Source organism: Denticeps clupeoides, chromosome 1 (genome assembly GCF_900700375.1).
Source record: "Denticeps clupeoides chromosome 1, fDenClu1.1, whole genome shotgun sequence".
In the NCBI taxonomy this organism is placed as follows: domain Eukaryota; kingdom Metazoa; phylum Chordata; class Actinopteri; order Clupeiformes; family Denticipitidae; genus Denticeps; species Denticeps clupeoides.
In genome coordinates this window covers 21,804,518-21,828,356 of record NC_041707.1, presented here as the reverse complement: position 1 = coordinate 21,828,356, position 23,839 = coordinate 21,804,518, and the positions used below count along the sequence as shown (strand labels likewise).

The window sequence follows — 23,839 nt, the reverse complement described above, 5'->3', positions numbered from 1 at the left end:
GAGAGAATTCAAGTTATCATGTGGAACATGCAAAGCCCCTCCCTTTGAGGGGCTTTGCTGGCCTGGATGATACACCACCATACATTCATTCACTCAAAACAGATCATGCATGGGATCAGCAAGATGACAAAATATAAGATAATAACACTTTATTAGTCCCACAAGTGGCACAGTCACAGCTGGGATAAAAAGAATATACCAAAAGTACGGAAAAACGTACAATATAGAAATGATATATATACATACACATACATAAATATGCACTGCTCAAAAAAATAAAGGGAGCACTTAAGCAACACAAAGTAACTCCAATCACACTTCTGTGAAATCAAACTGTCCACTTAGGAAGCAACACTGATTGACAATCAAGAGGTCCCATAATCAGAAGGATGCCGGTTCAAATCCCGATCCGCCAAGGTGCCACCAAGCAAAGCACCGTCCCCACACACTGCTCCCCGGGGGCCTGTCATGGCTGCCCACTGCTCACCAAGGGTTATGGTTAAAAGGACACATTTGTGCCAGGTACAGCTATAATAACGAGCGAACAAAGAATCAATGTATAACATGTCATAAGTACGATTTTATTTTGTCATCATGTTAAAATAATGTTTCATCACTCATATTAAATATTTCCTGGTGACCTGTCTTCAGTTATCTCTTGAGACAGAAAATGTTGACAAGCTGATTTTTATCACCAAAAATCTTCACTTACTGTTAGTTCAAAATAGAAAGTGCAATAAAAATGTGTTTTACCTAAAATAATGAATAATCGGGATTACATTATTGAAATAATCGGGATTATCATTTTGGCCATATTTACATTTACATTTACAGTATTTATCAGACGCCCTTATCCAGAGCGACTTACAATCAGTAGTTACAGGACAGTCCCCCCCTGGAGCGACTTATGGTTAAGTGTCTTGCTCAGGGACACAATGGCAGTAAGTGGGATTTGAACCTGGGTCTTCTGGTTCATAGGCGAGTGTGTTACCCACTAGGCTACTACCACCCTGTGCAGATAATTATGCCATAATTATGCAGCCTTACTTTCGGGGGCTGCACAGCCCTCCATGTGCTTGCCAGAGGTGCGGTTGGCCCTGGGTTCCTCCTAATGCAAGACAATGCTAGACCTCATGTGGCTGGAATTTGTCAGCAGTTCCTGCAAGACGAAGGCATCTGGGATATCATGTCTTGCTCTATCCACCAACGCCACATTGCACCCCAGACTGTCCATCTGCCACATCAACAGGAGTACATTTACATTTTTACAGCATTTATCAGACGCCCTTATCCAGAGCGACTTACAATCAGTAGTTACAGGGACAGTCCCCCTGGAGCAACTTAAGGTTAAGTATCTTGCTCAGGGACACAATGGTAGTAAGCGGGATTTGAACCCGGGTCTTCTGGTTCACAGGCAAGTGTCTTACCCATTAGGCTACTACCACCTAGGAGTATGCCCAGGCATTGTAGGGAGGTCATACAGGCATGTGGTATGCCACTGAAGGAACAGCTCAGAGCCATCATATTCTCCTGCATGGGGTGGGAGATGTTATCCAACAGGGATAACCGCTTAGCCACCATTCTCCTATCACCCACTGCCTCTACTGAGGCCAGACGGCATCCAGGAAGTGAGCTGGCCCTCCGGATCAGCCTGTTCAACTTCTTTCTGACCCCAGTAGAGATGCTGCTGCCCCAGCAGACCACATCATAAAAGATGGCTGATGCCGCCACAGATTTTTAAAAGGTCTTCAGGAGCTGCACTCCAAAAGACCTGAGCCTCTGTAGCATGTAGAGAGCATTTGTGTTTATTGTCCAGTTTATTGTTCAGATGAAAACCAAGGTTCATAGATCCCAATACATGCTTGTGGTGAGTTAACCTGGAAACACAGCCCCATACACAGCAGGATTGGTGTGTTATAATACTGTTCTTTTGTAACAAACATTATGGTTTTTAACATTATGTGTTATGTGTGATTGAACGACTAGCCATTTTCTGTGATCCCCATTCATGGGACAACCTTGGGTGGCTTGTCATCAGTTCACCAGTTGTACCACATTTAGCTGGTACTAAACACTGAATAATGAGAACACTTCACCAGATCTTCCGAGATGTTGTCTCGTCAAAGTTGCTTAAATTCTTATAATTACGTTGTAAGTCTCTCTGGATAAGGGCGTCTGCAAAATCGTAAATGTAAATATAAATAATTTCCAGCATGTGGTGCTCGGCATACTCCACCCCTTGCCATTGTAATGGAACTTGACATTGAAATGTAAAGGAAGCAGACTCATGATCGGAGGGTTGCGGGTTCGAATCCCGAACTGCCAAGGTGCCACTGAGCAAGGTACCGTCCCTACACACGGCTCCCCGGGCGCCTGTCATGGCTCCTCACTGCTCACCAAGGGTGATGGGTTAGAAGCAGAGGACAAATTTCATTGTGTGCACCATGTGCTGTGTTTCACAAAGACAAAAACAATCAATTTCACTTTAATGTTGTAGATGATCAAGGATGCAAAAAATGTACCGGCTATACATAGTTGAAATCCACACAACTCAAATACACATTGTCACAGTTCACGAAGCAAGTAAAAGTCATGTCACGACACTAGCAGCAGAATATTAGGCTGTGTAAAAATACACCCGTGTCCGTCTATAGACAGAGAAAGAAATGATCTGTACCCCTGTGAGCTATTACGGGTTTTCGGGGCTCCAAAACACCTGGCCAGTTCTTTATCAATCGAGAATGGCCAACTCTCACACGGCTGCGTGGATATGCAAAATGATCTTTTGCACAGACGCAGGTGCCTCAGCCGGGGCGTGGGCACGTTGGCGTCACGTAAAGCGTGTTCCGGTACGACCTTACCTGCGTCCAACCACAGCACCACGCATGAACTACAGAGACAACGCCTCGTTCAGTCCGGCCTGGATCGAAGGGATCTGATCGAACACTTTTGTTTTAATGTCTACCTTCATTTTTGTACACGATGGCGGAACTGTCCAATCACCTGATATCAGCTCAGCCATTTTGTTATGGGTGTACTAGCTGCCGCATTAAAAACCCACGCTGTAGCTAAGGGCGGAGGTATTACTATATTTATTATTCATAATAGCGAAGCGGAATGGCGCGCAGGGCTTTTTTTTTATATGTAACCCGACGTCTCCAGACTCTGGATCGAGCCAACAGATCCGGCCTGGACTTGCATTAAAATAAAAAGAAACAGTCGATACCTAACATGTGAGGTATTCACGTAGGTAAGAGGCTCTACTGTAACAGTATCTGTATTCTGACACGGAGGCTGAGATTGTAGCGGCTTTATTTGACGAACACTTCGGTGAAATCCGACACTGAAGTTGTCTCCACGCCCGTCACCGGCTCTGTGTCGGATCCACCTTAAAAACAGCGGACAGTAGCGTGTCGTCGCCGCCAGGGGGCCCTTTAAAACGCCACAGATGAGTCCGCGTGGAGAGGACCTGTGCGAGCGTGGACCCTGCAGTAGACATGGCCCAATCATTTCTAATCCCAACAGATGCCCCCCAGGAGTGTGATGAGTGCCCCGTGGCCTTATTTATACATGGATAAATATGTAGCATGCCATACATCAATCCATTGCTTGGCACTACCTGTGTCTCCATGGTGATTTGTGTGTATTTGATTGATTATTTCTTGATTGAAGTGCTTTATTTTGCACTTAAGCATCAACATGAATAAAATATCAACATGAATATGATTTATTATTGACTGCATTTGTGCATTTAAACAGCAACGGATCCCTTGTAAGTGTTCACATCAGCACATGGGTTTTATGACCAATTAGTTGTAGTGGTCACGGTCAAGATAAGTGACAAGACAAGTCCCGTGAGGGACTTGCAACAAGTGGCATCAGGCATATCTGCAGCAGCAATAAATATCTCCATGAACATGTCCTACACATACGCACATGACTGTGCAATGGCAGATTAATACTCCCAAAAAAAGACCTCTAATGCAAATGTTTATATTAAATGGAGTTGAATTATATTTCTAACAAGTTGTTTAACATAATACATTTACAGCATTTATCCAGAGCGATTTACAATCAGTATTTACAGAGACAGTCCCTTTGGAGCAACTTAGGGTTAAGTGTCTTGCTCAGGGACACAATGGTAGTAAGTGGGGTTTGAACCTGGGTCTTCTGGTTCATAAGCGAGTGTGTTACCCACTAGGCTACCATCCATGTATAATACCTCCTATAATAATTTTTTTTTTGTTTTTGCAATACAATTATATAATTTCTTTTTGCATTATATATTTCAGAATACAGTGCCATTATTAATGTGGTTATTTAGTTGTAGCTACTTATAAAGATTATTTGCCGTAAATCAATGATCATGTATAACGAATACTTTGTAAATTAAGGTGTTACGTTTGGTTTGGAGAATTCAGCATCTCACGCCCTCTAGCGGCGAAAAGGCGCCACCGACGAGAATCTTAAGGTGGAACCGAAAGTTAACGAGAACCGGCGGCGAACGCGGAGACAACTTCGGCGCCGTGGAAATACTGAGATTTTTATTTTATTTTTTTGTGGAGGGGAACGTTTTGCACTGCAGCCCAGCTGTCGTCTTCTCTAGCCACGCGAACGGCCAGAGCAGTTCGTCGTTAATGGGGATTGATGCCGGGGCCTACATTTTGTGCGGTTTAGCTGGGCAGCTAGTAGTCGAGACCTCACCTATGCAGAGAGCTAGCCGCCGTTAGCCGATTTAATCTCTGCCGAAGACTGAGACGGACGTGGATTTTTCCCTGGAGCGGGTTAAACAAACAAACAAAAAAAAAAAACCCAACAACAGCCTTGTCGAATCGAGGACGCACGTTTCAGCGACTGTATTCTGCTGAATAGCTATGACCGTTAGCACCCAGCAAGGTGTTCCCTCCGTCTTCGTCTGCCGGACTTGTTCTTGGGGCGAGTGCTGCGATGCTAACATTAGCTAACAGGAGCTAGCTCAACTTCAGTTGTCATTCTGTAGGAAGCGTTTTAACATTTTGCCCCAGAGAAGCCAGGCAAGCTGCGCTCACCAGAAACCGGTCACGCTAGTTTCGTTTTGCTGGGTTAAAATTGCGTTAGAACACTTAGCCGGTTACCAGGCTAGCTGAACCCGTGGGGTTTTTTTTTGTAATAATTGTCTCACACGTTTATTTTCGTTGTGAGAAACGGGTTAGCTGGTTTTAATAACTGGTTAGAAAAATCCCACCGGGCCTGTCAGCTGTTTCAGATTTTTTTTTATTTTATTTTTTTGGCCGGTACTTGTCTTCCTAAAGAAAAGCTGTTTCCTCACTATTCACGCTTCCTTCTAAACCTCTTTGGCGTCTGGGACAACAGCGTAGTCGCTCCTCTCGGCACCAGGGGCATTTTTCAATTGTTCGTGCAAAGGAGCCGAATATCTTCATAATCGTCGTCTCGGTAGCGGAGGTTAGTAAAATGTCAGGGCAATCGATCACGGATCGGATCGCGGCGGCTCAGCACAGCATGACCGGATCGTCGATAAGTAAAGCTGTCTGCAAAGCGACGACACACGAAGTCAGCGGACCCAAAAAGAAACACCTTGACTGTGAGTATTCTGCCCTGGTTCGCGTGGAACCTTCACTCGTCTTCCGACAACCTGTGTCGTCGTCTCACAATGGCGGCAATAAAGTCCTGGTCGTACGTCAGACGGGCGCCAGTCGTTCTTTTTTTATGGGTGTCATTAGGAAGGCCAATTAATCGTTCACGATTTTTTCACTGTGGCCCGTTTCGACCGAGCTGCGCCGACGTCGCCGTGGGAATGGTGGTTTCAGGAAGGAACTGAGTCATTCGGGCACCTTCTGCACAGTTTCATCCACCCAGCAGATGTTCCAGAACATGGTGTCCACGCTCGCCAATGAGCCGCGTGTGCGTGGACCGGGTTGGACACGATGCACATTAGTATACAGAGGTCGCGATCTTCACGCCAGAATTATTTGCAGAAGGTTGCAGGACGAGAGATTAATAGAGACCAATAATGCATTCCTGAGCTCGACACAGAACCAGTTTCATGAATGACATTCATTCAGAACTTCTTTGTTCTGAAACAGCCTTGATGAGGGTCACACGAACAGTCCTGTTACAGATTGTGTGAGAGAGAGAGATCCAATCTCGCTTGCTATCGGAGAGTCGACCGTGACGACAAAAGGGCACAATTAGATGTTATAATTTAGCCGAAAATGTAAAATGCATGTTAATTCCAGCACTGTGGATCTGACATTTGATCTTTAGATGCGTTGCCGAAACATGTGGAAGTGGCTGCTCTTCTGTGCCATGCTGTTTTTTCAACAGCACGATTTGTGTGATAGAAAATATAAAGTGCATATAAACATCTATTAGACCTGTAGGCTCACAGTATTAAAAGAAATAATGAATCAGCAGGTTTCCTTGTAGTGAGCTGCTGTGACACGCTCTTGTCGTTTTATCTAACGACTGTGTCTCAAGTTAGAGCCTCCTGACTGCAGTCACAGATTATTTGGCTGTGTGTGGCACCATCTAGTAAAAGATTCTTCCCGGGATTTAATCGGAGCCTTCGTCCCTTTTTCGAATGCCTGCTTGTAGCTGCACTCGTGCCTGGTTTCTGAAAAGTGTCGACACCAGTTAAGCCTGAGAGCTCAGCGTTTGACAATTAGACGTTGATGTGGCAACAAGAATGGGAACTACCACAAAAACAGTCTCCCACCGGTTAGTGAACTAGACTCAGCTTTTCACAATGGCAAAATGCACATCATACATTATAGCAGTATAATGTAAATGGTTTCCTCGTTCTGGTAGCATGTCATTTGACTGCTCCAAAGAGGATGGAAGAACATCCTAGATCTTATCAAGGAACCACTAACCTTTACTACAAACAAATGGAGGATGAATTGACCACAGCCACTGCTGTGGTTCATGCAAAACGGTGCATCATGATGACGAGGAAACTAGGAATGATCAAAAAGGTTATCAACCCCAGATAATGAAACTATATTTGTATGATTGGTATTCCTTGGTATTCCCCATCATTGACCATTTCCCCCAAATCTGTCCCAAATGTATCATGGTTATATGAACCTTGTTAAAGAGAAATTGGAATGAAGATTGCAGGTTGGCCTCAGGGTTAGGAACCCTTGTATAGAACTGTTCACAGCAAGTATGGGTTCTAAAGGATCACACGTTTAGATGAAATTCTTTTTTTATGCTCTTCAAGAACCGTGTACTTGTTGGAGAATAGGGGCCAAGGAGTGGGGTCTGAAATTGTATCGTCATTCATAATTAATTCTCACCTCTGACCACAAGACCTAGGTTTATGTCAAAAAGAAAATGTCAATGCAAATTCATCGGCCACACAGTAAAGGAATGCCCCATGTTCACCTCCAAAAGGGGCACCAAAGTGAGCTAGACACCAAGGTGCACATCGAAGTCAAAGGGATTTTTATTGTGATCTCAAATTTTCAATTGTACATATTGTGCAAGAAAATTTTGCTTAATGTAGACAATAGTGAAATAAATACAGTGAGCCTAAATAAACAAGTCAATAGGCACTTCAGTTTCTTTTGGAAGTAACTCAGAGAAATGTGTATTGGCTGTACAGTAGCTATATGGATAAATAATAATCCTGTCATGAATGACATGATAATGTCAAAATGTTAATATTTACAGTCACAAGTACTTCAAAATGGCAATGTATCATGGTTCAGGTCCTATGAATGTTAATTTGAATATTGCCGCAGGCATAATGCATTTGCGTTTTCTCCTGTGACCCTGACCTGACCGAAAAATTCTGATGGATTGACCAATGTTTACTGTTCCACAGAATTGAGCATGTAGACACTACAAAAGAAATAGAATTCATGTTTTTTTTTTTTTTTTATTTTCTACCCTTTTTCAGTTAAGTTCTATAAGGGAGTCTTAGTTGTGGTCCGAACAGCATTTTTGGTTTTCTTCAGTAATCACATTGGGAACAGAATTGATATTTAACTCACTGTGAGCCACTGTGCCATGGCTACAGCTACAAGATTTTACGTCTGAGGCACAGTTATAATAGTTTTGGATTTTTCATTAGTTTTAGTTTTTATTTCGTTTAGATTTTTTTTTTTTTTCAAATACAGTTAGTTTTAATTAGTTTTTACAGGCAGATTTACTAGTTTTTATTAGTTTTGATATTTTGAAATTGCTTAGTTTTAGTTTAGTTTTTATTAGTTACAGTGTTAGTTTTAGGTTTTTTTTTGTAAATTAAGATATTTGTCAGGTGCATGAATCAAAATCACCAGAATAGCCTTATCCATCTTAGCTCCGATAAGGTTATTGACTCTTGCAGCTCCGGGTGTTTTTAATTTTGGTTCAAGTGAAGTGGTGAACTTTTTGAAGGTAATCGAGTCACACAGTCGTGTAGACATTCCAGTCTTAATAAACATATTTACCAATGCTTCTTCTCATTTGTGGTGTTCCTGCGTATTTACTAGCCAGCAGCTACTTGGTCGGCGGTGGAAGCAGTCCATTATGGATGCTGTAGTATCACGTTCCTTTCCCATGTTACCTGGCCTGGCTACCGCTTCTCTTTCGGGGGAGGGCGGGCGAGAGGCTAGCTTGTTCAGGTACTCTTGGTTCGCCTTTTTGTGTGAGCTTTTCAAATGGACTTTCAGATTCGTGGGGTTTTTCCCCTTGAGAAGTATTCCACATATTGTATCACCTGCTTCTACAACAAGGCACTTACTTTTATTTTTGCCACTGTCATAATCAAAGAAATCCCAAATAGGACTTTCTTCCACTTTCTTCCGAAGCCATCACGCTAGCCGGCGGCGTCACGGACAGACTATGGACACGTGATGTCACAGACCACGTGTTACCATAATGGTCAAAAACCTGGCTTAAAACTGGCAGCGTGAAGTAAATAGATTTTAATTCAACCCAAAAGGCTTATTACAAAGACGAAAACGAAGGACGTTTTTGCTATAATATTAGTTCGTTTAAGTTCGTTTTGTATACACACAAAACAGTTTCAGTTAGTTTTCGTTTTTTTTTAACTCTTTATTTCAGTTAACGAAAATGGTTTTTCAATTCTAGTTTTAGTTTTATCGTTCGTTTTCGTTAACTATAATAACCTTGGTCTGAGGAACATCCAGTGCTCCTGTACTTGCTCGCTTTCTCAAAATACAAGGATATTTTTATCTGTTTTGTGCCTTTTTTTAACCTCTAAGTGCCTTCCTGGTTTTCCCACTGGTCCAGCAAGTCAGCCCTTATCCTGAACTCGGAGAACTCTGTTGTAGCTGTAGATGCTGTGACTGTTATTATGACTAATGTTAGATGTTTCACTTCATGCCACAGTGCTGCTGCTTGTTCACATTCAAGTTTCAGTTTGGCTTGAGGAGACAGTGTGGGAAGTTTTGGCCCTGAATGTGGTATTTCCCAAAGCTGTGTGGGATGAACCCATTCCCAAGGAATGTCATCTTGGTGCTGCTAGACATTTTTCATCAAACTCATCAAAAACAACATGTTTAAATGAAAATGCAATTAAAACTATTTTTGTGCACGTTTTTAAATTCTATATTTTGTTCTTGTCTCTGTGAAGCACTTAGCCTATGGAAGCTCAGACATGGAAGACTTATTAAAATCTAAAGCAGCATTTTTAGTAAACACACATACTGATAAACAAAATAGTATTTTTTAAAAATTGATTAGGATGTCAAGGACTTCGCTGGAGGTGCGTGCACGTTTAAAGCCCTGACAGCGTAAGAGATTTTGGGGCGCTGAATGATGTGTGGTGAAGACAGGGATGTAATTAGTCATCAGGACTGCATAGTGTTATTAGTGTTTGAATTTGTGGACCAAAAATTGACACGTTGGAAAAATGATCAAATGTGTCCTAATCCAAAAATACCACTTGAGTCAGTGCAGGTAAACATCAGGGGTGGTCTGCATGGTGACCATGGTGGCGAGCTTCTGGAATCACAGTGCGATTGTCACTAAAATGCAAGTGACCTTAAAAACCAAGATATTGTCCCTGCCAAACATTACAATCTTTAATTGCATTTTATGCATTACATGCTCCTGTATCGCTAAGTGCAGAGTATTTTTGATACTCTGATTCAAGTACATGTATTTTTATTTTTTTGCTTTTATATAAATCTTAGTGGTGCCTGAACTGCATCTGTATCCTAAGTCTCTTTCTGAAATTCAACCTTGGCACAGAATTACAACCACAATGAGATTTCGCCAGGACGCGGCTTTTCGCTGTGTGTAGCTTTAAATGCAATTGAGGAGGAGAGAGCAGGCACAAACAAAAATGACATCATCAACACCATTCACCAACCACAATGTTTGGTGTAGGAAGTCATGTCTGTGTTTTTCCAGGAAGAAAAAAAATTAATGAATCTGCTGTTTCTACAGTGTCTTGCATGACTGAACTAAAAAAAATACATCCAATCACCAAGCAATAGGACTGCTTTGCATATTTGGAAGCCATGACTGTCAGTGTAGTTCCTTTTTAGGGGCGGGGTGGGAAATTCTCTGGGTGGACAAAGCATGAGAAACTGGACCTTTCTAACTAACCTTTCATCTTATGATGACATAACGGGAGAAATTCCAGATCCGATCGTCTGAGCTATCACAAAGTGAAAATTTCATAATCGGGAAGCTGATATAAGTGTGATGCATGAACACTCATAAAGCCTATTGTCTGTAATAATAATGCATATGATGAGGGATGGTCGTATTTCGTGTTTAGATTTGTTTCCTGTCTGATTCGCCCTCTGTCATAGTCCTGCCTTTTCAGCAGGGAGTCCTGTGCTCAGTTGTATCAGGAACACACCAGTACCAGCAGGTTGGACAGAAGCCCCTTTGACATCGATCAGACTGAAGGCTATTGAGAGATAGAGCCATCCCTGACCTCGCTCTTCATCCTCCAGTTGTTCCCACACACCATAGTGTTGCAGCGCATCACATGCGCTCCTGGCATTTTCCTTTTGTTTGCCTCCTCGTCATTGGCACTCATTACACGCACCACTGAAGACCCCGCACCTTGCCGTGACATTTGAAGAGCTTGTATGACTTTTATTAGTGTGTTGTCTGAGTGGCGCTCTCCATGGCATAACTAGTTTGGGTGATTTTTTTTTTTTTTTTTATGTGATTAAAATTTAAGTCTTACAGCTTGTCCTTGACAGAGAAAGTTAATAGCCGCTGGGTGCAGGCTGGCATGTTTTAGCACAAGGGGGCTCAGTAATGCCTTGATGATTTTTCTATGCGTTTCTCTCTCTCGCTCTCTCTCTCTCCCCCACCTACCCCTCTTGCCTCCTGCATGTTCTCTCGCTGTTTAAGACAACCACCTCCAACTGATGTGTGTGAACAGCAACAGCCCAGTGTGCTCCACTTCCTCTGATTAAGTCAGCATATATCCCAAATTAAAGCATCGTGCATTCCTCTCGTCTCTCCCCACCTCCCTCCCTCCCTTTCTTGCCTTTCTTCCCTTTCTTCCCTCAGCGTCCCTGAGGACCCAATCAGCTCACAGACTCTTCTCCAGACCGTCAGAAGAGAGAGAGAGGGGGGAAAAAGACCAGGGAAGCAGTGCCTAGCAGTGGTGTTGGCAAGAGAAACTGCATTTTAAATTGAATTAGTGGAGAGAGAAGGAAAAAAATCTTTGCTGTTTGTATCTGAAGAGGATTGTACAGCAACAGCCAGTCAGGGCTTTTAATATGTTCAATAGATTAGATTGGCTTTTATGGAAGAATTTGCATTCTTTTCCTTGTGGATATAACTCATTATATTCTGTATCTTTTTGCTATTAATAAGCTGAGGGCCAGTGACCTGCTTCATACGTCAGCACACTCAAACACATCAGTAGCCTTTACACAAAAACGGTGTGCACTGTTCTGGCGATAACAGATTAGTCACGTCTCAAACGGCATTCGAGCCAGGTGCCGGCTGCTAGTTGGAAGAATGGACGCGCTCATGGGACCCCGGCCACAAACGTAACAAATGTGCCTTCACCTTCATACCTGCTGTTCGAGCACATGAGACAAAGACTGATATTTTCGTAACAAAAGATGTGCTTCTATATTGAGCCAAGTCGTATTTATAAAGCCCTGAAGATGCAGTGGGGTTGAGGTTTGTGCGGAAGAGGCTCAGCTCATTCACAGGAAATGGGGCACGGTTTCATTTTGTCTGGCTAGGTGTTGTAACATATAGATATTCCAAAGTTATATGCAGACTTTTTTTTTTTTTTTTTTTTTTGTCTTTTTATAACGCACCTTGTAATTTAGCAATCAGCATCAGTTAATGATCAATGAACTGTATCATTCTGCCAATCATTGTTTTTATGGGCAATTTTAGAATTCTGTTTATGACAGAACGCTGCATTTAAGAGATTTTATCCTTGTTATCGCTGTTTCAAATTGTGTTTGACAATCCTTTTAAAAACTCCCAGCTCCTCTTTTTTTGACAAATGAAGGTAGTTGAAAAATGCAGCAATCACATTAGACATTTTCCTGCCACCCGGGTTTTGTTCCCTGAGGTCATTTAGCATTTTCCAGTCTGCGCCATAAACGACTGCATTGTTTTTGCCCAATTTGCATGCATGCATGTGTGTTTGGGGAATATACTGACATTTATCCATGTGTCTCATACCCAGACCTGATCCACTGCACCAATGAGATGAATGTGAGCGTGCCTCAGCTGGCCGACACACTGTTTGAGAGGACGGCCAACAGCAGCTGGGTGGTGGTGTTCAAAGCCCTTATCACCACACACCATCTAATGATGTACGGCAATGAGGTGAGCTGCTCACTCCCACTTTCATCGCTCTGCCATCACCATCACCCATGCCAGGTCTGCTAACAAACTCATGATTTGAGTCTTAGATTAACCCTAAACATTTTTATTTATTTATTCATTAGCTCAGGAAGAGTTAAAATGTAATAATTGTATTTTACACTCTCTTTATTTACAATTAAAGCAATCTCAATTCATTCTAATAAAGTTGATGCCATGTGTCATGGCTATTGACTGTCACAATACAGAGTAAAGAGCACTGCATATGCATCATTTATTTTGACACTTTTTACTCTCTTTAACATGTGTAACACTCGCTTTATATTGCTGCTATCGCAGTGCATATGAGACAGTTAGAGGACGTCTCCAGACAACTGTAAGAATCAGCTAGACTTCCATGGAGGCAGAAGGAGACCGCTGTTAAAGTGCTGATTATGAGGACCGGCTCAGAGAGAGAGTAAGAATTGTAAGGGTGGGGCGTGCTATATGAGTCACTCCCACTGATGTCCCAGATACTGGGTGTAGCATTGGCTCTTGTGACGCCACTGGGGTGGCTTTTTTTTCGTCAGAACTAGAGGAGAGGAGTGGGAGTGTGGGGGTGCTGTGAACTGCTGACAATGGGATGACAGAGGATTCAGGCTGACTTAAAGAATCTTAACTAAAGGCAGATTGGTGACATTGGGTAATTTGATAGACGCCTGCTGTCATGGTCTAAACCAGTATGGCCCTTTGTCTAGTTGAGATTAAGCCAATTGGGCTTAACCACCTTCTTTAACCATGTTATCTTTGGACAATGACTAAGGGTGTTAGAAAATATCAATTGAGCAATATATTGCAATATTTTATGTGGTGATATTGTATTGATACAGGGACATCAAATATTGATATTTTTGTGTACAAATTTATTCGACTGGGTGGTGCTGTCGAGCATTTTAGGTCAGCCGAGTTGAGAATCAGCGTGTGACTACAACTTCCACTATGGTTGATGGTGCTGTACAGCTGGGTACTTTGAATTACTGCTTGACATTTCAGACCGAGTGAAACGGCAAAACATAACAGACCAATCGTCTTGTATTTTAGCTCCGATTTTTACATTTTCAGTGAACTGTAGAATATCGCAATATGTACAGTATTACAATATATCGTGATATAATTTAACCGTGACCCATGAATCATGATACCTATCGTATAATGAGATCCTTGCCCATGCACACCCCTAACTATGACCCTGTTGCTTCTGCGTTAGCTTGTAAGGGTGATAAATTCTGAAATGGGACTGAAATAGAGTTTTTGTCTTGTTTGTAGGTGTGTAATGCTTGAAATGTAAGGTATTGACTGCATTCTGGATTTTACCAGTGTCAAGCTTCCATTGTGATTGGCTGTAGGTCACCCACACTGTATTACACGTTGCCTATTTATCTTTCCGTAAATTCACACGCTTTGAGAACTGCTATTTTACAGCAATGCAGCTAATTTGTGGATTAGGTTCCTGACGCCAACATTGGTCTGTCATATCAAACCAATGAAATTACATAATAGGTCACAGTGGACCAATAAAACTGTTTTGGCAAACTCACTGCCACTTAATTCTTCAGATCAGCCATTTTGCACTTCGTGCACAGACCCTACTCATGGAAAAGATACCCAGAAATGCATATGGTGCAACTTTCAAGTTAAAAGTGATCAGTCTGGCTGTCGAAGAAGGAAATACAGCTGCTGCATGTAAGCTTGAGTGCACAGGAGGACGATTGCAATATTGATCAATGACTTTTGCTTTCCCTGTAGTTTCACAGTGAAAGAGTGTGACTAAGTAATTACATACATAAAAGTAAAATTTGCGGCCTATGTACTTGTGTGGCATGGTACAGTGTTTAAATAGGTACAGCAAGTTAGAACAATCTTCTCACCATCTTAGTGATGCTCCTAGCTGATTACACCAGAACTCCCTCTGCATCACTTCCTCTTATGTGTTCTTACTTAAATATCTTTCAAATATCTTTCTTGCTGTGGTAATATTACCATTTGACAAACAATGGTGTCAAACAGAAGTGCATGCACCCTCTTGCTATTGACCTTTTTTATTTTTGAAATAATGACTCACTCACTATGAGGAATGAGAAACTCTTAAACTGGCCTCCGGCACTCTGCACCTTCTCCATTGGTCTCCTTTAGGCAACTTTTGACAAGGCTGAGACCAGTGAGTTTATACGAGTAAAAGGGACTAAAGCTACAATAACTCTGTGCTATTGTTGTCACTGAGAGACCTTGGCAGTACTGAAATTTGTGATGAGGGATGTTTTATGTGATCACCCTCCTTTATGATTCTGACAGTTTATAAGATTTGTTCCTTTAAAGGCCTCCTGGAACACCTGTATGTTTCAGAACTGAATTTTGATTGCTTAGTTTTTAAGGATTCTTTGATCCATCATCTGCACTCTCAGAAAATGCAACATATATTTCTGTGCACGGCAAAATAACCTCTCTGTAATGTGACTGCTGGTCATAACGACCTACTGGTATTGTCTGAAAACATACATACACAAAACTCACTGAATGCAATGTATGTGAAGCAGGAGTGCTTCATAATAGGATGCAACAAGGATGTTTGAGTCACACTAAACAATACAGCAAGTGTGAACTGCAGGACAGTGCAAAATCCGTTTAACAATTAAAAATAAGCTGGCAATCAAAAATGTATGTTGTTCGTAACATGGTGTTAAAAATGAGCACATGTAAGAGTTGTGCATTTGGCTATTAAAAAAAAAAAAGTTAAATAGATTTTTTTTCTCCACAGACTTATTCAAATTCTGTTTTTGTATGTCTTGGGCACTCGTTCAGATTCTGGTTTGAATTGGCATTACAATAAATTTAAAACCATGCTTTTGGTAATTGGTGCTATTTGGATAAGAGCTCTAGGAACCCAAATTTTAGTTTAATCTTTACTAACACCCTGTAAATTTTATCTTAAGTCTTGCTCTGCAGAGTCCACCCTTTTTTGGTTGAGCCAGCATGGACCCCACCAAAGGGCTGGTCCTCGAAAGAAGACTTTCAGATAAAGTGCCTCAGCGATAAATAACCCAGTGCTGATAACAGTGTTTAAGGCTGACTTCTGCCCTACCAAGAATAATACGCACTCTCATACACGGTATGGGTGAAAAGCCCACATGCTTTTAGCCAGAGGTTGTTGGTTTTTCAGTCAATAACCATTTAAGAGCTCCTCTCAGTAGCTTCATTATAAAAGGGTGCATTCACTCGGAATCAATGTCACCATGCCATTGGATGAGCCAAACGTCATTTGTATGATTTAACACTTTTAGTGCTGTACTTGTTTGGCAGGGTGGCCATTTAAAGCGACACAATGATGTGAGTGCTGATTGTTTGCAGCACTGGTGTTCTGGTACATCTCTGTAGTCACATTCACCCTTTCAGATGGCTTTATTTGCACAATGTTAAAATAACACCAGCTTAGGAAATAATTAACTTTTTTTTCAAGGTGCCTCTTCAGGGTGAAAAATGTCTCATCAATAATTTGTATAATAATGACTAGATAATGAGTTTTAGGACAGGGTGGTGGCTGCAGCAGTGCTACGCTTTTCACAGCACTGTAGCATAGTGATCATAAGTCAGTTTAGATTCACTAGCATTGATTTTTGTTCCCTCTCAGGCCTGCCTTTAAATGTGTTCTACATCGGGGTAAAGTTGAGTAAGGTAAACTACAAACATTCCTTACAGTATGGAATCATCTGCATCAAGGATTATGCTGGTTATCTCTCTTTCTCTCTCTCTCACTCACACAAAAAAGATATATATGTATATGTATGTGTGTGTGTGTGTGTGTGTGTGTGTGTGTGTGTGTGTGTGTGTGTGTGTATATATATATATATATATTCCCCCCCTTTTTTTATTTTGTAAAATCTCTGTTTATCACTGGAGCATATCCATAGAAACTAAAACAAATGTGTGGACTGGACATTCAAGCAGCAAACCCTCTCTATAATGTGCCATCAATCTCTTTGTGTATCAATCTGTGTGTGCCTGGGTGTTCTCTGTATACGCATTTGTAGGTGAATACTTCAGCAGTGCTTGCCAGGCCATTCAAACAGCACAGCAATCAATAATAAATGTGATTTCACACTGTCACTGCTGAGGTTTATTCTCACATTAATTATTTGCCGAGGAGAAGCTTCAGCGCTCCCCCTCATTCTTGTTTACTCTCAAATAAGTCTGCTTGTGTTGACTGTGTTTTGATCTGTGCCTTTACATTAGTGAGTGGCTTCTCCTAATTCCTTTCTTTGAAGGTGGCTAATGTTAAGTTAATGACAGAGTTTGAAAACTGTCATATATATTAATTCAGGAGACAGTGGTGAAGCAGGGCAGGTGATTGTGGGAAATGCTTAAATTAAGATGAAGAAGAAAAAGGTATGTTTAAATGTATTGCTCTGTAGTAGAAATGGTAATCGGAGAGGTACAAAATTGTATCATATTTTTTTAATAATGTAGCAAAATGTATATTAAGTCTTAGAAATCCAAATCCAGATTTTTAGGAATATATTATTTGTAATATATCATGGAACATTTGTTGATGGTCTCGGTCTCAATCATATGTCAGGGAGCTGATTTTCCTTTGTTTTCAAAGTAGCATTCATGAAATTTGCTGTACTGAAGTTCCTTCCACAATTGAAATTGCTTAATTGGGGCAGTAGTGGCCTAAATGGTGAGGAAACAGGTCCATAATCAGAAGGTTGCTGATTCGAATCCCAACCCGCCAAGGTGACATCGAGCAAAGCACCGTGCCCACACACTGCTCCCCGGGCGCCTGCCATGGCTGCCCACTGCTCCCTCAGGGGAAGGGTAAATGCAGAGACCACATTTCACTGTGTGCACTGGATGCTGTGCTTTTGTGTTTCACATGTGACAACTAATCACTTTGACTTCACTTAATTGGCTTTCTGGCACTCTGTTGCAGAGGTTATTTTTTTAGTTTTGTTCTTTCTGGCATAGGCAGTTCTTCAGTCAAGAACTATAGAGGTTAGAAGTAGGGAAAAGACATATTGCAATTATTGAGATCAATATTGCGATTGCGATATGATAAAGGACACTTGCTTGTATATCAATGAAAAGTCGCATACAAATTACTAATAGTGAAATGTTTAATTTCAAAGTGAAACATACAAACTACTTATAACAACTTGAAATGCCCAGTGCTTTAAAAATACAAAATTCTACAAAATTAAATAATCACAAAAAACTCTTTACATTACTGTCGAACGACAAACCCTGGTGAGGCTAAACAACTGTTTTAATTATATTTGGACATTATAAAATCCTGTATTATAGTTCTTACATTTAACCAAAACGTTGTTTGGAGGCTGACTTGAACACAGGGATGCATAGCTTTGTTAGCTTAGCTAAGGTTAAGATTTGTAAACTGAGGTGAGTTTCTTTAGGAAACCTTCAAAGTTTAAACAGCTAAGAACAGTCTAAATAGTTAATGCCTACGTTTAGCCAAAACGTTGTTTGGAGGCTGACTTGAACACAGGAATGCATAGCTTCGCTAGCTTAGCCTAGCTTAGCTAAGGTTAAGATTTATAAAATTTTATAATGGCCAAATATATTCAAAACAATTGTCCAGCCTTACCTATGAAATGTAATCCCCCGGGATCTGGTTTGGAGCGTACAGCAGTTTGTACAGCCCCAAGCAGCACAAGAGTGAGGCATTTTCATGCACTTCTCTCCACAGCAGAGCCTATCGCAATATGGCGGCGACGTTGAAGTACGATACAGCTCGTCATGCGGCGTCTACCCATATGTCTATGCGAGTCACGAATCTGAGGTCTCCATTGAACCGAATCGAAAGTCATGTGACCAAACACATCACATTCGACTGAAGTGAGACTTCAGTCAGCTCGCAAACTTTGAGAGAATGAGTGATATGTTGCCGATTCAATCCATGTACTAATCATTTAAATCGCAGCTTTTTGCGTTCATGTAATCGCACAGACTGACATCGCGATTACAATTGCGATTAGATTAATCGTGCAGCACTAGAAGCTTATTTTAACTTTATATTACTACACTGTGCTTAGATTTTTTTTCATATCTAGCTCAGGGTCCCTCAATTACATTCTGTTTGCTTCAAGTGAGCACTGGTGATTGAAACAATAGTGTTTTGTGGTAACAAGGCAAAGGTGTTGGTCACCCACACATAGCCCTGAATCATAGCCACTACTTGATTTGCATAAATTATTTAAAGCCATTCTGTGTGAATTTTAACCACATTTTGTCCTCAGGGGTGTAAAGGGTATACAAAGGAGAGTATTGCCAGTGGTGGATTGGTTGGGAATTAGATGCTATTTAGCAGGGAAAAAGTAGTGAAGATCCAGCTGCTGTTGGAGACTGAGATGATGTTCAAAAGATTTTAATTGTGTATTTCCTGCACTTGACTGAAACGGAAATGCTGTCTATGGCTGGATCCATGCCCAATGTTTTTTTAATGAGTTCTTTGTTCATTGTCGAGGTATGAGAAGAGAAATATGAATGACACTGAATACAAACAATTCTCTGATACATATCCATGTTGTTATGTATGTATTTATGCCAAACCTAAGCTAGTATTCAGCATGTCAGTTACACTCTGGTAAAAGGGGAGATTTTTCTTTTATGCAAAATTTAATTGTATCTGTCAAAGCAGTATTCAGTTTTCAATATTATTTTAGAAAATATGTTTAAGCATTGTACTTGGCCTGATTTATTCAGTTCAGGTGTCTATAGTTTCAATATGGTCTTAAAGTGTGGACCACACAACCTTACAAAAAATCAAAATTATTGATTTTTGACCAACACATTTTAAATACATTAACACAGTTCCCTAAGGTTGTAAAGAAACATTTCATGATGTTTAATTAAAAACCAATATATGATTGTCATTGTGAAACATTGCAGCACAGCACATGGTGACACAACGGAATGTGTCCTGGGGAGCAGTGTGTAGGGACGGTACCTTGCTCAGCAACACCTCAGTGGCAGCTTGGCGGTTCGGGATTCGATTAAGGGTCTATTTTCTTACCCGCTAGGCCACCACTGCCCCTGTACAACTACCCATTGACAAATACTATGCCCCCATGGGTTCAGTTGAGTTGTCTGAATCATATTTTCAGATTTACACAACCTAAAAATCAAACATATTGAAACTGGTCGACTTCCCCAACATCGCAAAAAAATCCACAGAATAGCCTGACCCGCACAGACAAAGTAAAACACGCAAAACACCTTAATCGGATCATGGCAGAAGGACAACCAACCCTTGTGAATATTTTGGATACCCAAAATATGCTAAAGAAGAAATCCTGGACCACAGGTCACCCATCTGCAGAGCTTGCCGGAAAAATGTTGTGGCCAAAAGGGCATTGCAGATTCTACGTGGGTGACAGGGTGGGGGGTAGGTGTTACAGAGTGCTAAAACTGCCACAATTCACCACTTAAGAGGCACGTTTTCTGAAACAATAAAAAGTAATAAAAGGCGCTGTTCAAGATGCCAGCAGAAAAAAATCTGCAAAAAAATCATTTAGCCATGTTTAAAATAATTTTTTGTAGCCTCTGTGAATTGCTACACGAACAAGTCACCTTTTTTGCACTTCAATTTGAACTGCTTTATGAACTGCTAGACAGGTCACTGCATTGAAGTTAAGGATTTTGGCAGCAACAAATGAGCTGTGCTACCTGTAGATGTGTGCAGAGATTTCTTTACACAATTTCCTAACTGTCTTAAAAAAACTGCAATAAATAGCTTGTGGAGTAATAATGTGTTTGTGACTTATATATGTTAATAAAGTTGTGAAATACATTCAAGTAAAATAATCAAGATAATCATGAAACAGGGATTATTTGTCTCATTGTAATCATACCACCAACATTTCTTATTGCCGCTACACTAGTCTATAGTTGTATACATTTTTTACAAAGATCTTGTAGAGATGATGAAACAGTTGAACGGCTCCACAAATTCTTGTTCTCCAAAGATTCTCAGCGGCGTTAAAGTCTGGTGGCCAATCCATGTTTGAAAATGATGTCTCATCCTCCTTCATAATTTGATCCCAATGAATTCTGTCACTGTCATCTAGTAATATGCCCATGCCACCAGAGAAGAAGAAATCATCCCCTGTTGGAATAACCTGGTCATTCAGTATATTTAGGTAGTCAGCATTCTTTGGGGAAATAACAGTGGGTGAACCCCCTCCCTGTCACCCACCTTGACCTGAGCCAACCGCTGCAAACCCAGATCATAGCACAGACCTCAGAGGCTTGTAGGGTAGTCATGATGGCTGCATTACTTCATGCACCTCTCTTCCTACCCTGAGGCACCTATCACTCTGCAACCGGGTAAATCTTGATCTTCTCTGATGATTGTTTTTCTTCAGGTGTTTATTCCAATTTCTCGTGTTCTTTTTGCATTGTGCGTATGCTTGTACCGTCACTGTTGAATATAACCCTTAGTTAAGTGACCGCCGATCACGATGAGTTTTTTTTAAATCTAATTTGAATACTTCCAGCAATCCCCGTAGATGTTTTCTTTGACACATGGCAATAATCTGGCCCTTCTGAAACCGATTAACATATTTCCAAGATCTTCCTAGAGGAGAAGCTACTCACTGCATCAGTTAGGGTTAAATAACGTTTTGCATACAGTAATTATCCATTGGGATCATTAACAAAGCAAATAGTTAAGAGCCATCTGTTTGCTTTGTTATATCCAGAGGGTGACACTTTTATTTTTGGACAGGCAGTGTATTTGTATCTTGTTTTAGCATCTTGCGGAAGGTTCACTTTCCGTAAGAATATTGTCCGATGGGAATTTTTTTTTTTTTATATCTTTGTGAGAAACTTTGTGGCAATAAAAAAAAAAAAACATTGTGTGTCCCATTATGATCAATAAGATTGTTATTGATTATTACTGTCAGCAGAGGGTCTTTGTCTCTGTGTTTTTTGTCTAATGGCTGAGCTTAAAGGGGTTGAGTAAGCTTACCCTATGTCAGCATTACAGGCCATTCAGTAGTCTTTAAGTGTTGAGTTGTCCTTGTCAGAAGAGAATGTCGACCCTTATTTAAAGTACAATCACATGAGCGGTCTCTGGGGCTGCAGTCAGGGCTGCTGAAAGGTCAGTGTCCAAAGTGTACTTTCCTGAAAATGGACTTGTATAGTTTAGAAATATGGTGTGTTTGCCTGAAAGGAAACATTGAATTAAAATTTGTTGCCATGGGTTTTTGTGTTGCGCGCATACATGTATTTCAAGGGCAGAATGTTTCACTGCTTAACCTGTGTTCACCATTGCTGTGAGGGTTATCTCTGCACTACTAAAGTATCAATTAACAAACAGTTAAGAATTTGCTAGCTCTGTAAGTGGCAGGCTTCTCCCAGAACAGCATAAAATGGCAAATAGAGCATCTTCACATGCATGAAGAATTCTGACATATGCCAGTGAAGCAGCTGCTGCAGTTTGGTTCCTTCACACTCCCATAGTCAGGACCTGTTTGTGTTCAAATTCCTTCACGTTCTGCTGTCTGGTATAGGATTCTTCTGTCAGTGAACCCCTTAAGTGTCTGTGTTCTGGGAATCCCCGTATCGGCTTATTTTTCCTTACTGGGGTGAGCATTCAAGCCAAATTAGAGACCATGAGGAGGCATCTGGGGATTATCCTGTCCAAATCAGGAGCAGAGAAATGTCTCATTGAGGTGTTGAAGCTTTAGTTTGGATCCAGTGAAAGAGGAATTCCCCTTGCTTGCACGCACCCACCACTTTTTTGCATGCCTCTTTAAGCATTTTTGTGGGTTTAAAATGCCCGATATCACGCCAACTTTTCCTAAAACTTGCTATGTTTGTTCTGAGTTTTTGTGATATTTATTAAAAAAATAAAGCGTGTTCTGGTAAGAATAAAAGTATAATGAGTGATTTTGCTCAGTTATCTTATAGTCCCCCTGCAGGAAGAGAAGGTAAAACATGCATTTACAGAACGTGTGCTCTTAAGTGTGTACTTTCACTGAATAAAGCAATACCTTTTGCCTTGTTTTCAAACCTCTTGAGTCCAGATATACACTTTATGGACAAGTAATGTGACCTGGCGAGCAGAATTTTTTTAGAATGTTCCATTCTAAATCTGACCTGCAATAGGGTCATGTGGATTCTAAATCCATCAGTATGTTTGCCACCCATTTTAATCTATAACAGCTTCCTTGCTCCATACTTTGGGTATGGTGTGTATCTGTGGGATATACCCCCCCCCCCAGCAACTAATTGGCCAGTTGTACTGGTGGTGGTATTTAACTATCATTTTTTATAAATGTACTGAGCTCATTGTTGGTTTTCTGAACCACATGGCCTTGGTGGTGAGGAGGGTACTTTTCAAGCAGAGGTATCAGCCAGTTACCCAAATTACAGTTTCAATGTCTAGTCATGTTCAGGGACAGTGGCAGTCAGAGTTTATAAGAGTGGGGTTTAGCTGGGTGAGTAATGGGATACTATCACCCTTCTTTATTTATTCCAGTTGTTCCACCTGCCATTCTGACCACTCTTACTTTCTTTTTTCCCTCCTCTTTAGCGTTTCACCCAGTATCTTGCATCTAGAAATACCCTCTTCAACTTAAACAACTTCCTGGATAAAGGTGCATTGCAAGGTGGGCTTATTCAGTCAGTTCACTTCTCACTCTTTTACTGTCTTATTTTATGCATCCAGCCTTGATTATTACTTAATTTGTCCATGTCTGTCTCTCCTAGGGTATGACATGTCAACTTTCATAAGGCGCTATAGTCGGTACCTGAACGAAAAGGCCCTGTCCTATCGTCTAGTGGCTGTGGACTTCACCAAAATGAAGAGAGGGTAACAGGCTTACCAGTCATCCTTCTTGGATTTCAGTTTTTGTCCCTCTCAACCAAAATACTGTTACAGACTTTTAGAATTGGTCATCTTAATTGCAGTCTGTCCACCACATTCCTCTGTGAACATTAACATGGTGGAACTGACAGTCACAATGTGTTTGTGAGGACATTAGGACATTGTTGTTTTTTGTCT

At 41.1% G+C, this 23,839-nt stretch overlaps 1 protein-coding gene across 14 annotated transcripts in view; it reads left to right on the top strand.

Moving 5' to 3' along the window:
* The first annotated feature begins 4,460 nt into the window (after positions 1-4,460).
* Positions 4,461-23,839, top strand: part of LOC114787857 (phosphatidylinositol-binding clathrin assembly protein) — a 43,870-nt gene continuing 24,491 nt past the window's right edge. For 12 of the 14 annotated variants that reach the window (XM_028975822.1, XM_028975815.1, XM_028975867.1 and 9 more), the window contains exons 1-4: positions 4,461-5,581; positions 12,638-12,780; positions 23,369-23,444; positions 23,545-23,647. In XM_028975822.1, coding sequence (XP_028831655.1) covers positions 5,452-5,581; positions 12,638-12,780; positions 23,369-23,444; positions 23,545-23,647 — 452 coding nt within the window. In that variant the 5' untranslated portion in view covers positions 4,461-5,451. Of the gene's footprint in view, positions 5,582-12,637; positions 12,781-21,913; positions 21,932-23,368; positions 23,445-23,544; positions 23,648-23,839 lie in introns of those variants that run through there. The other 2 variants (XM_028975801.1, XM_028975856.1) reach the window with 2 other exon arrangements.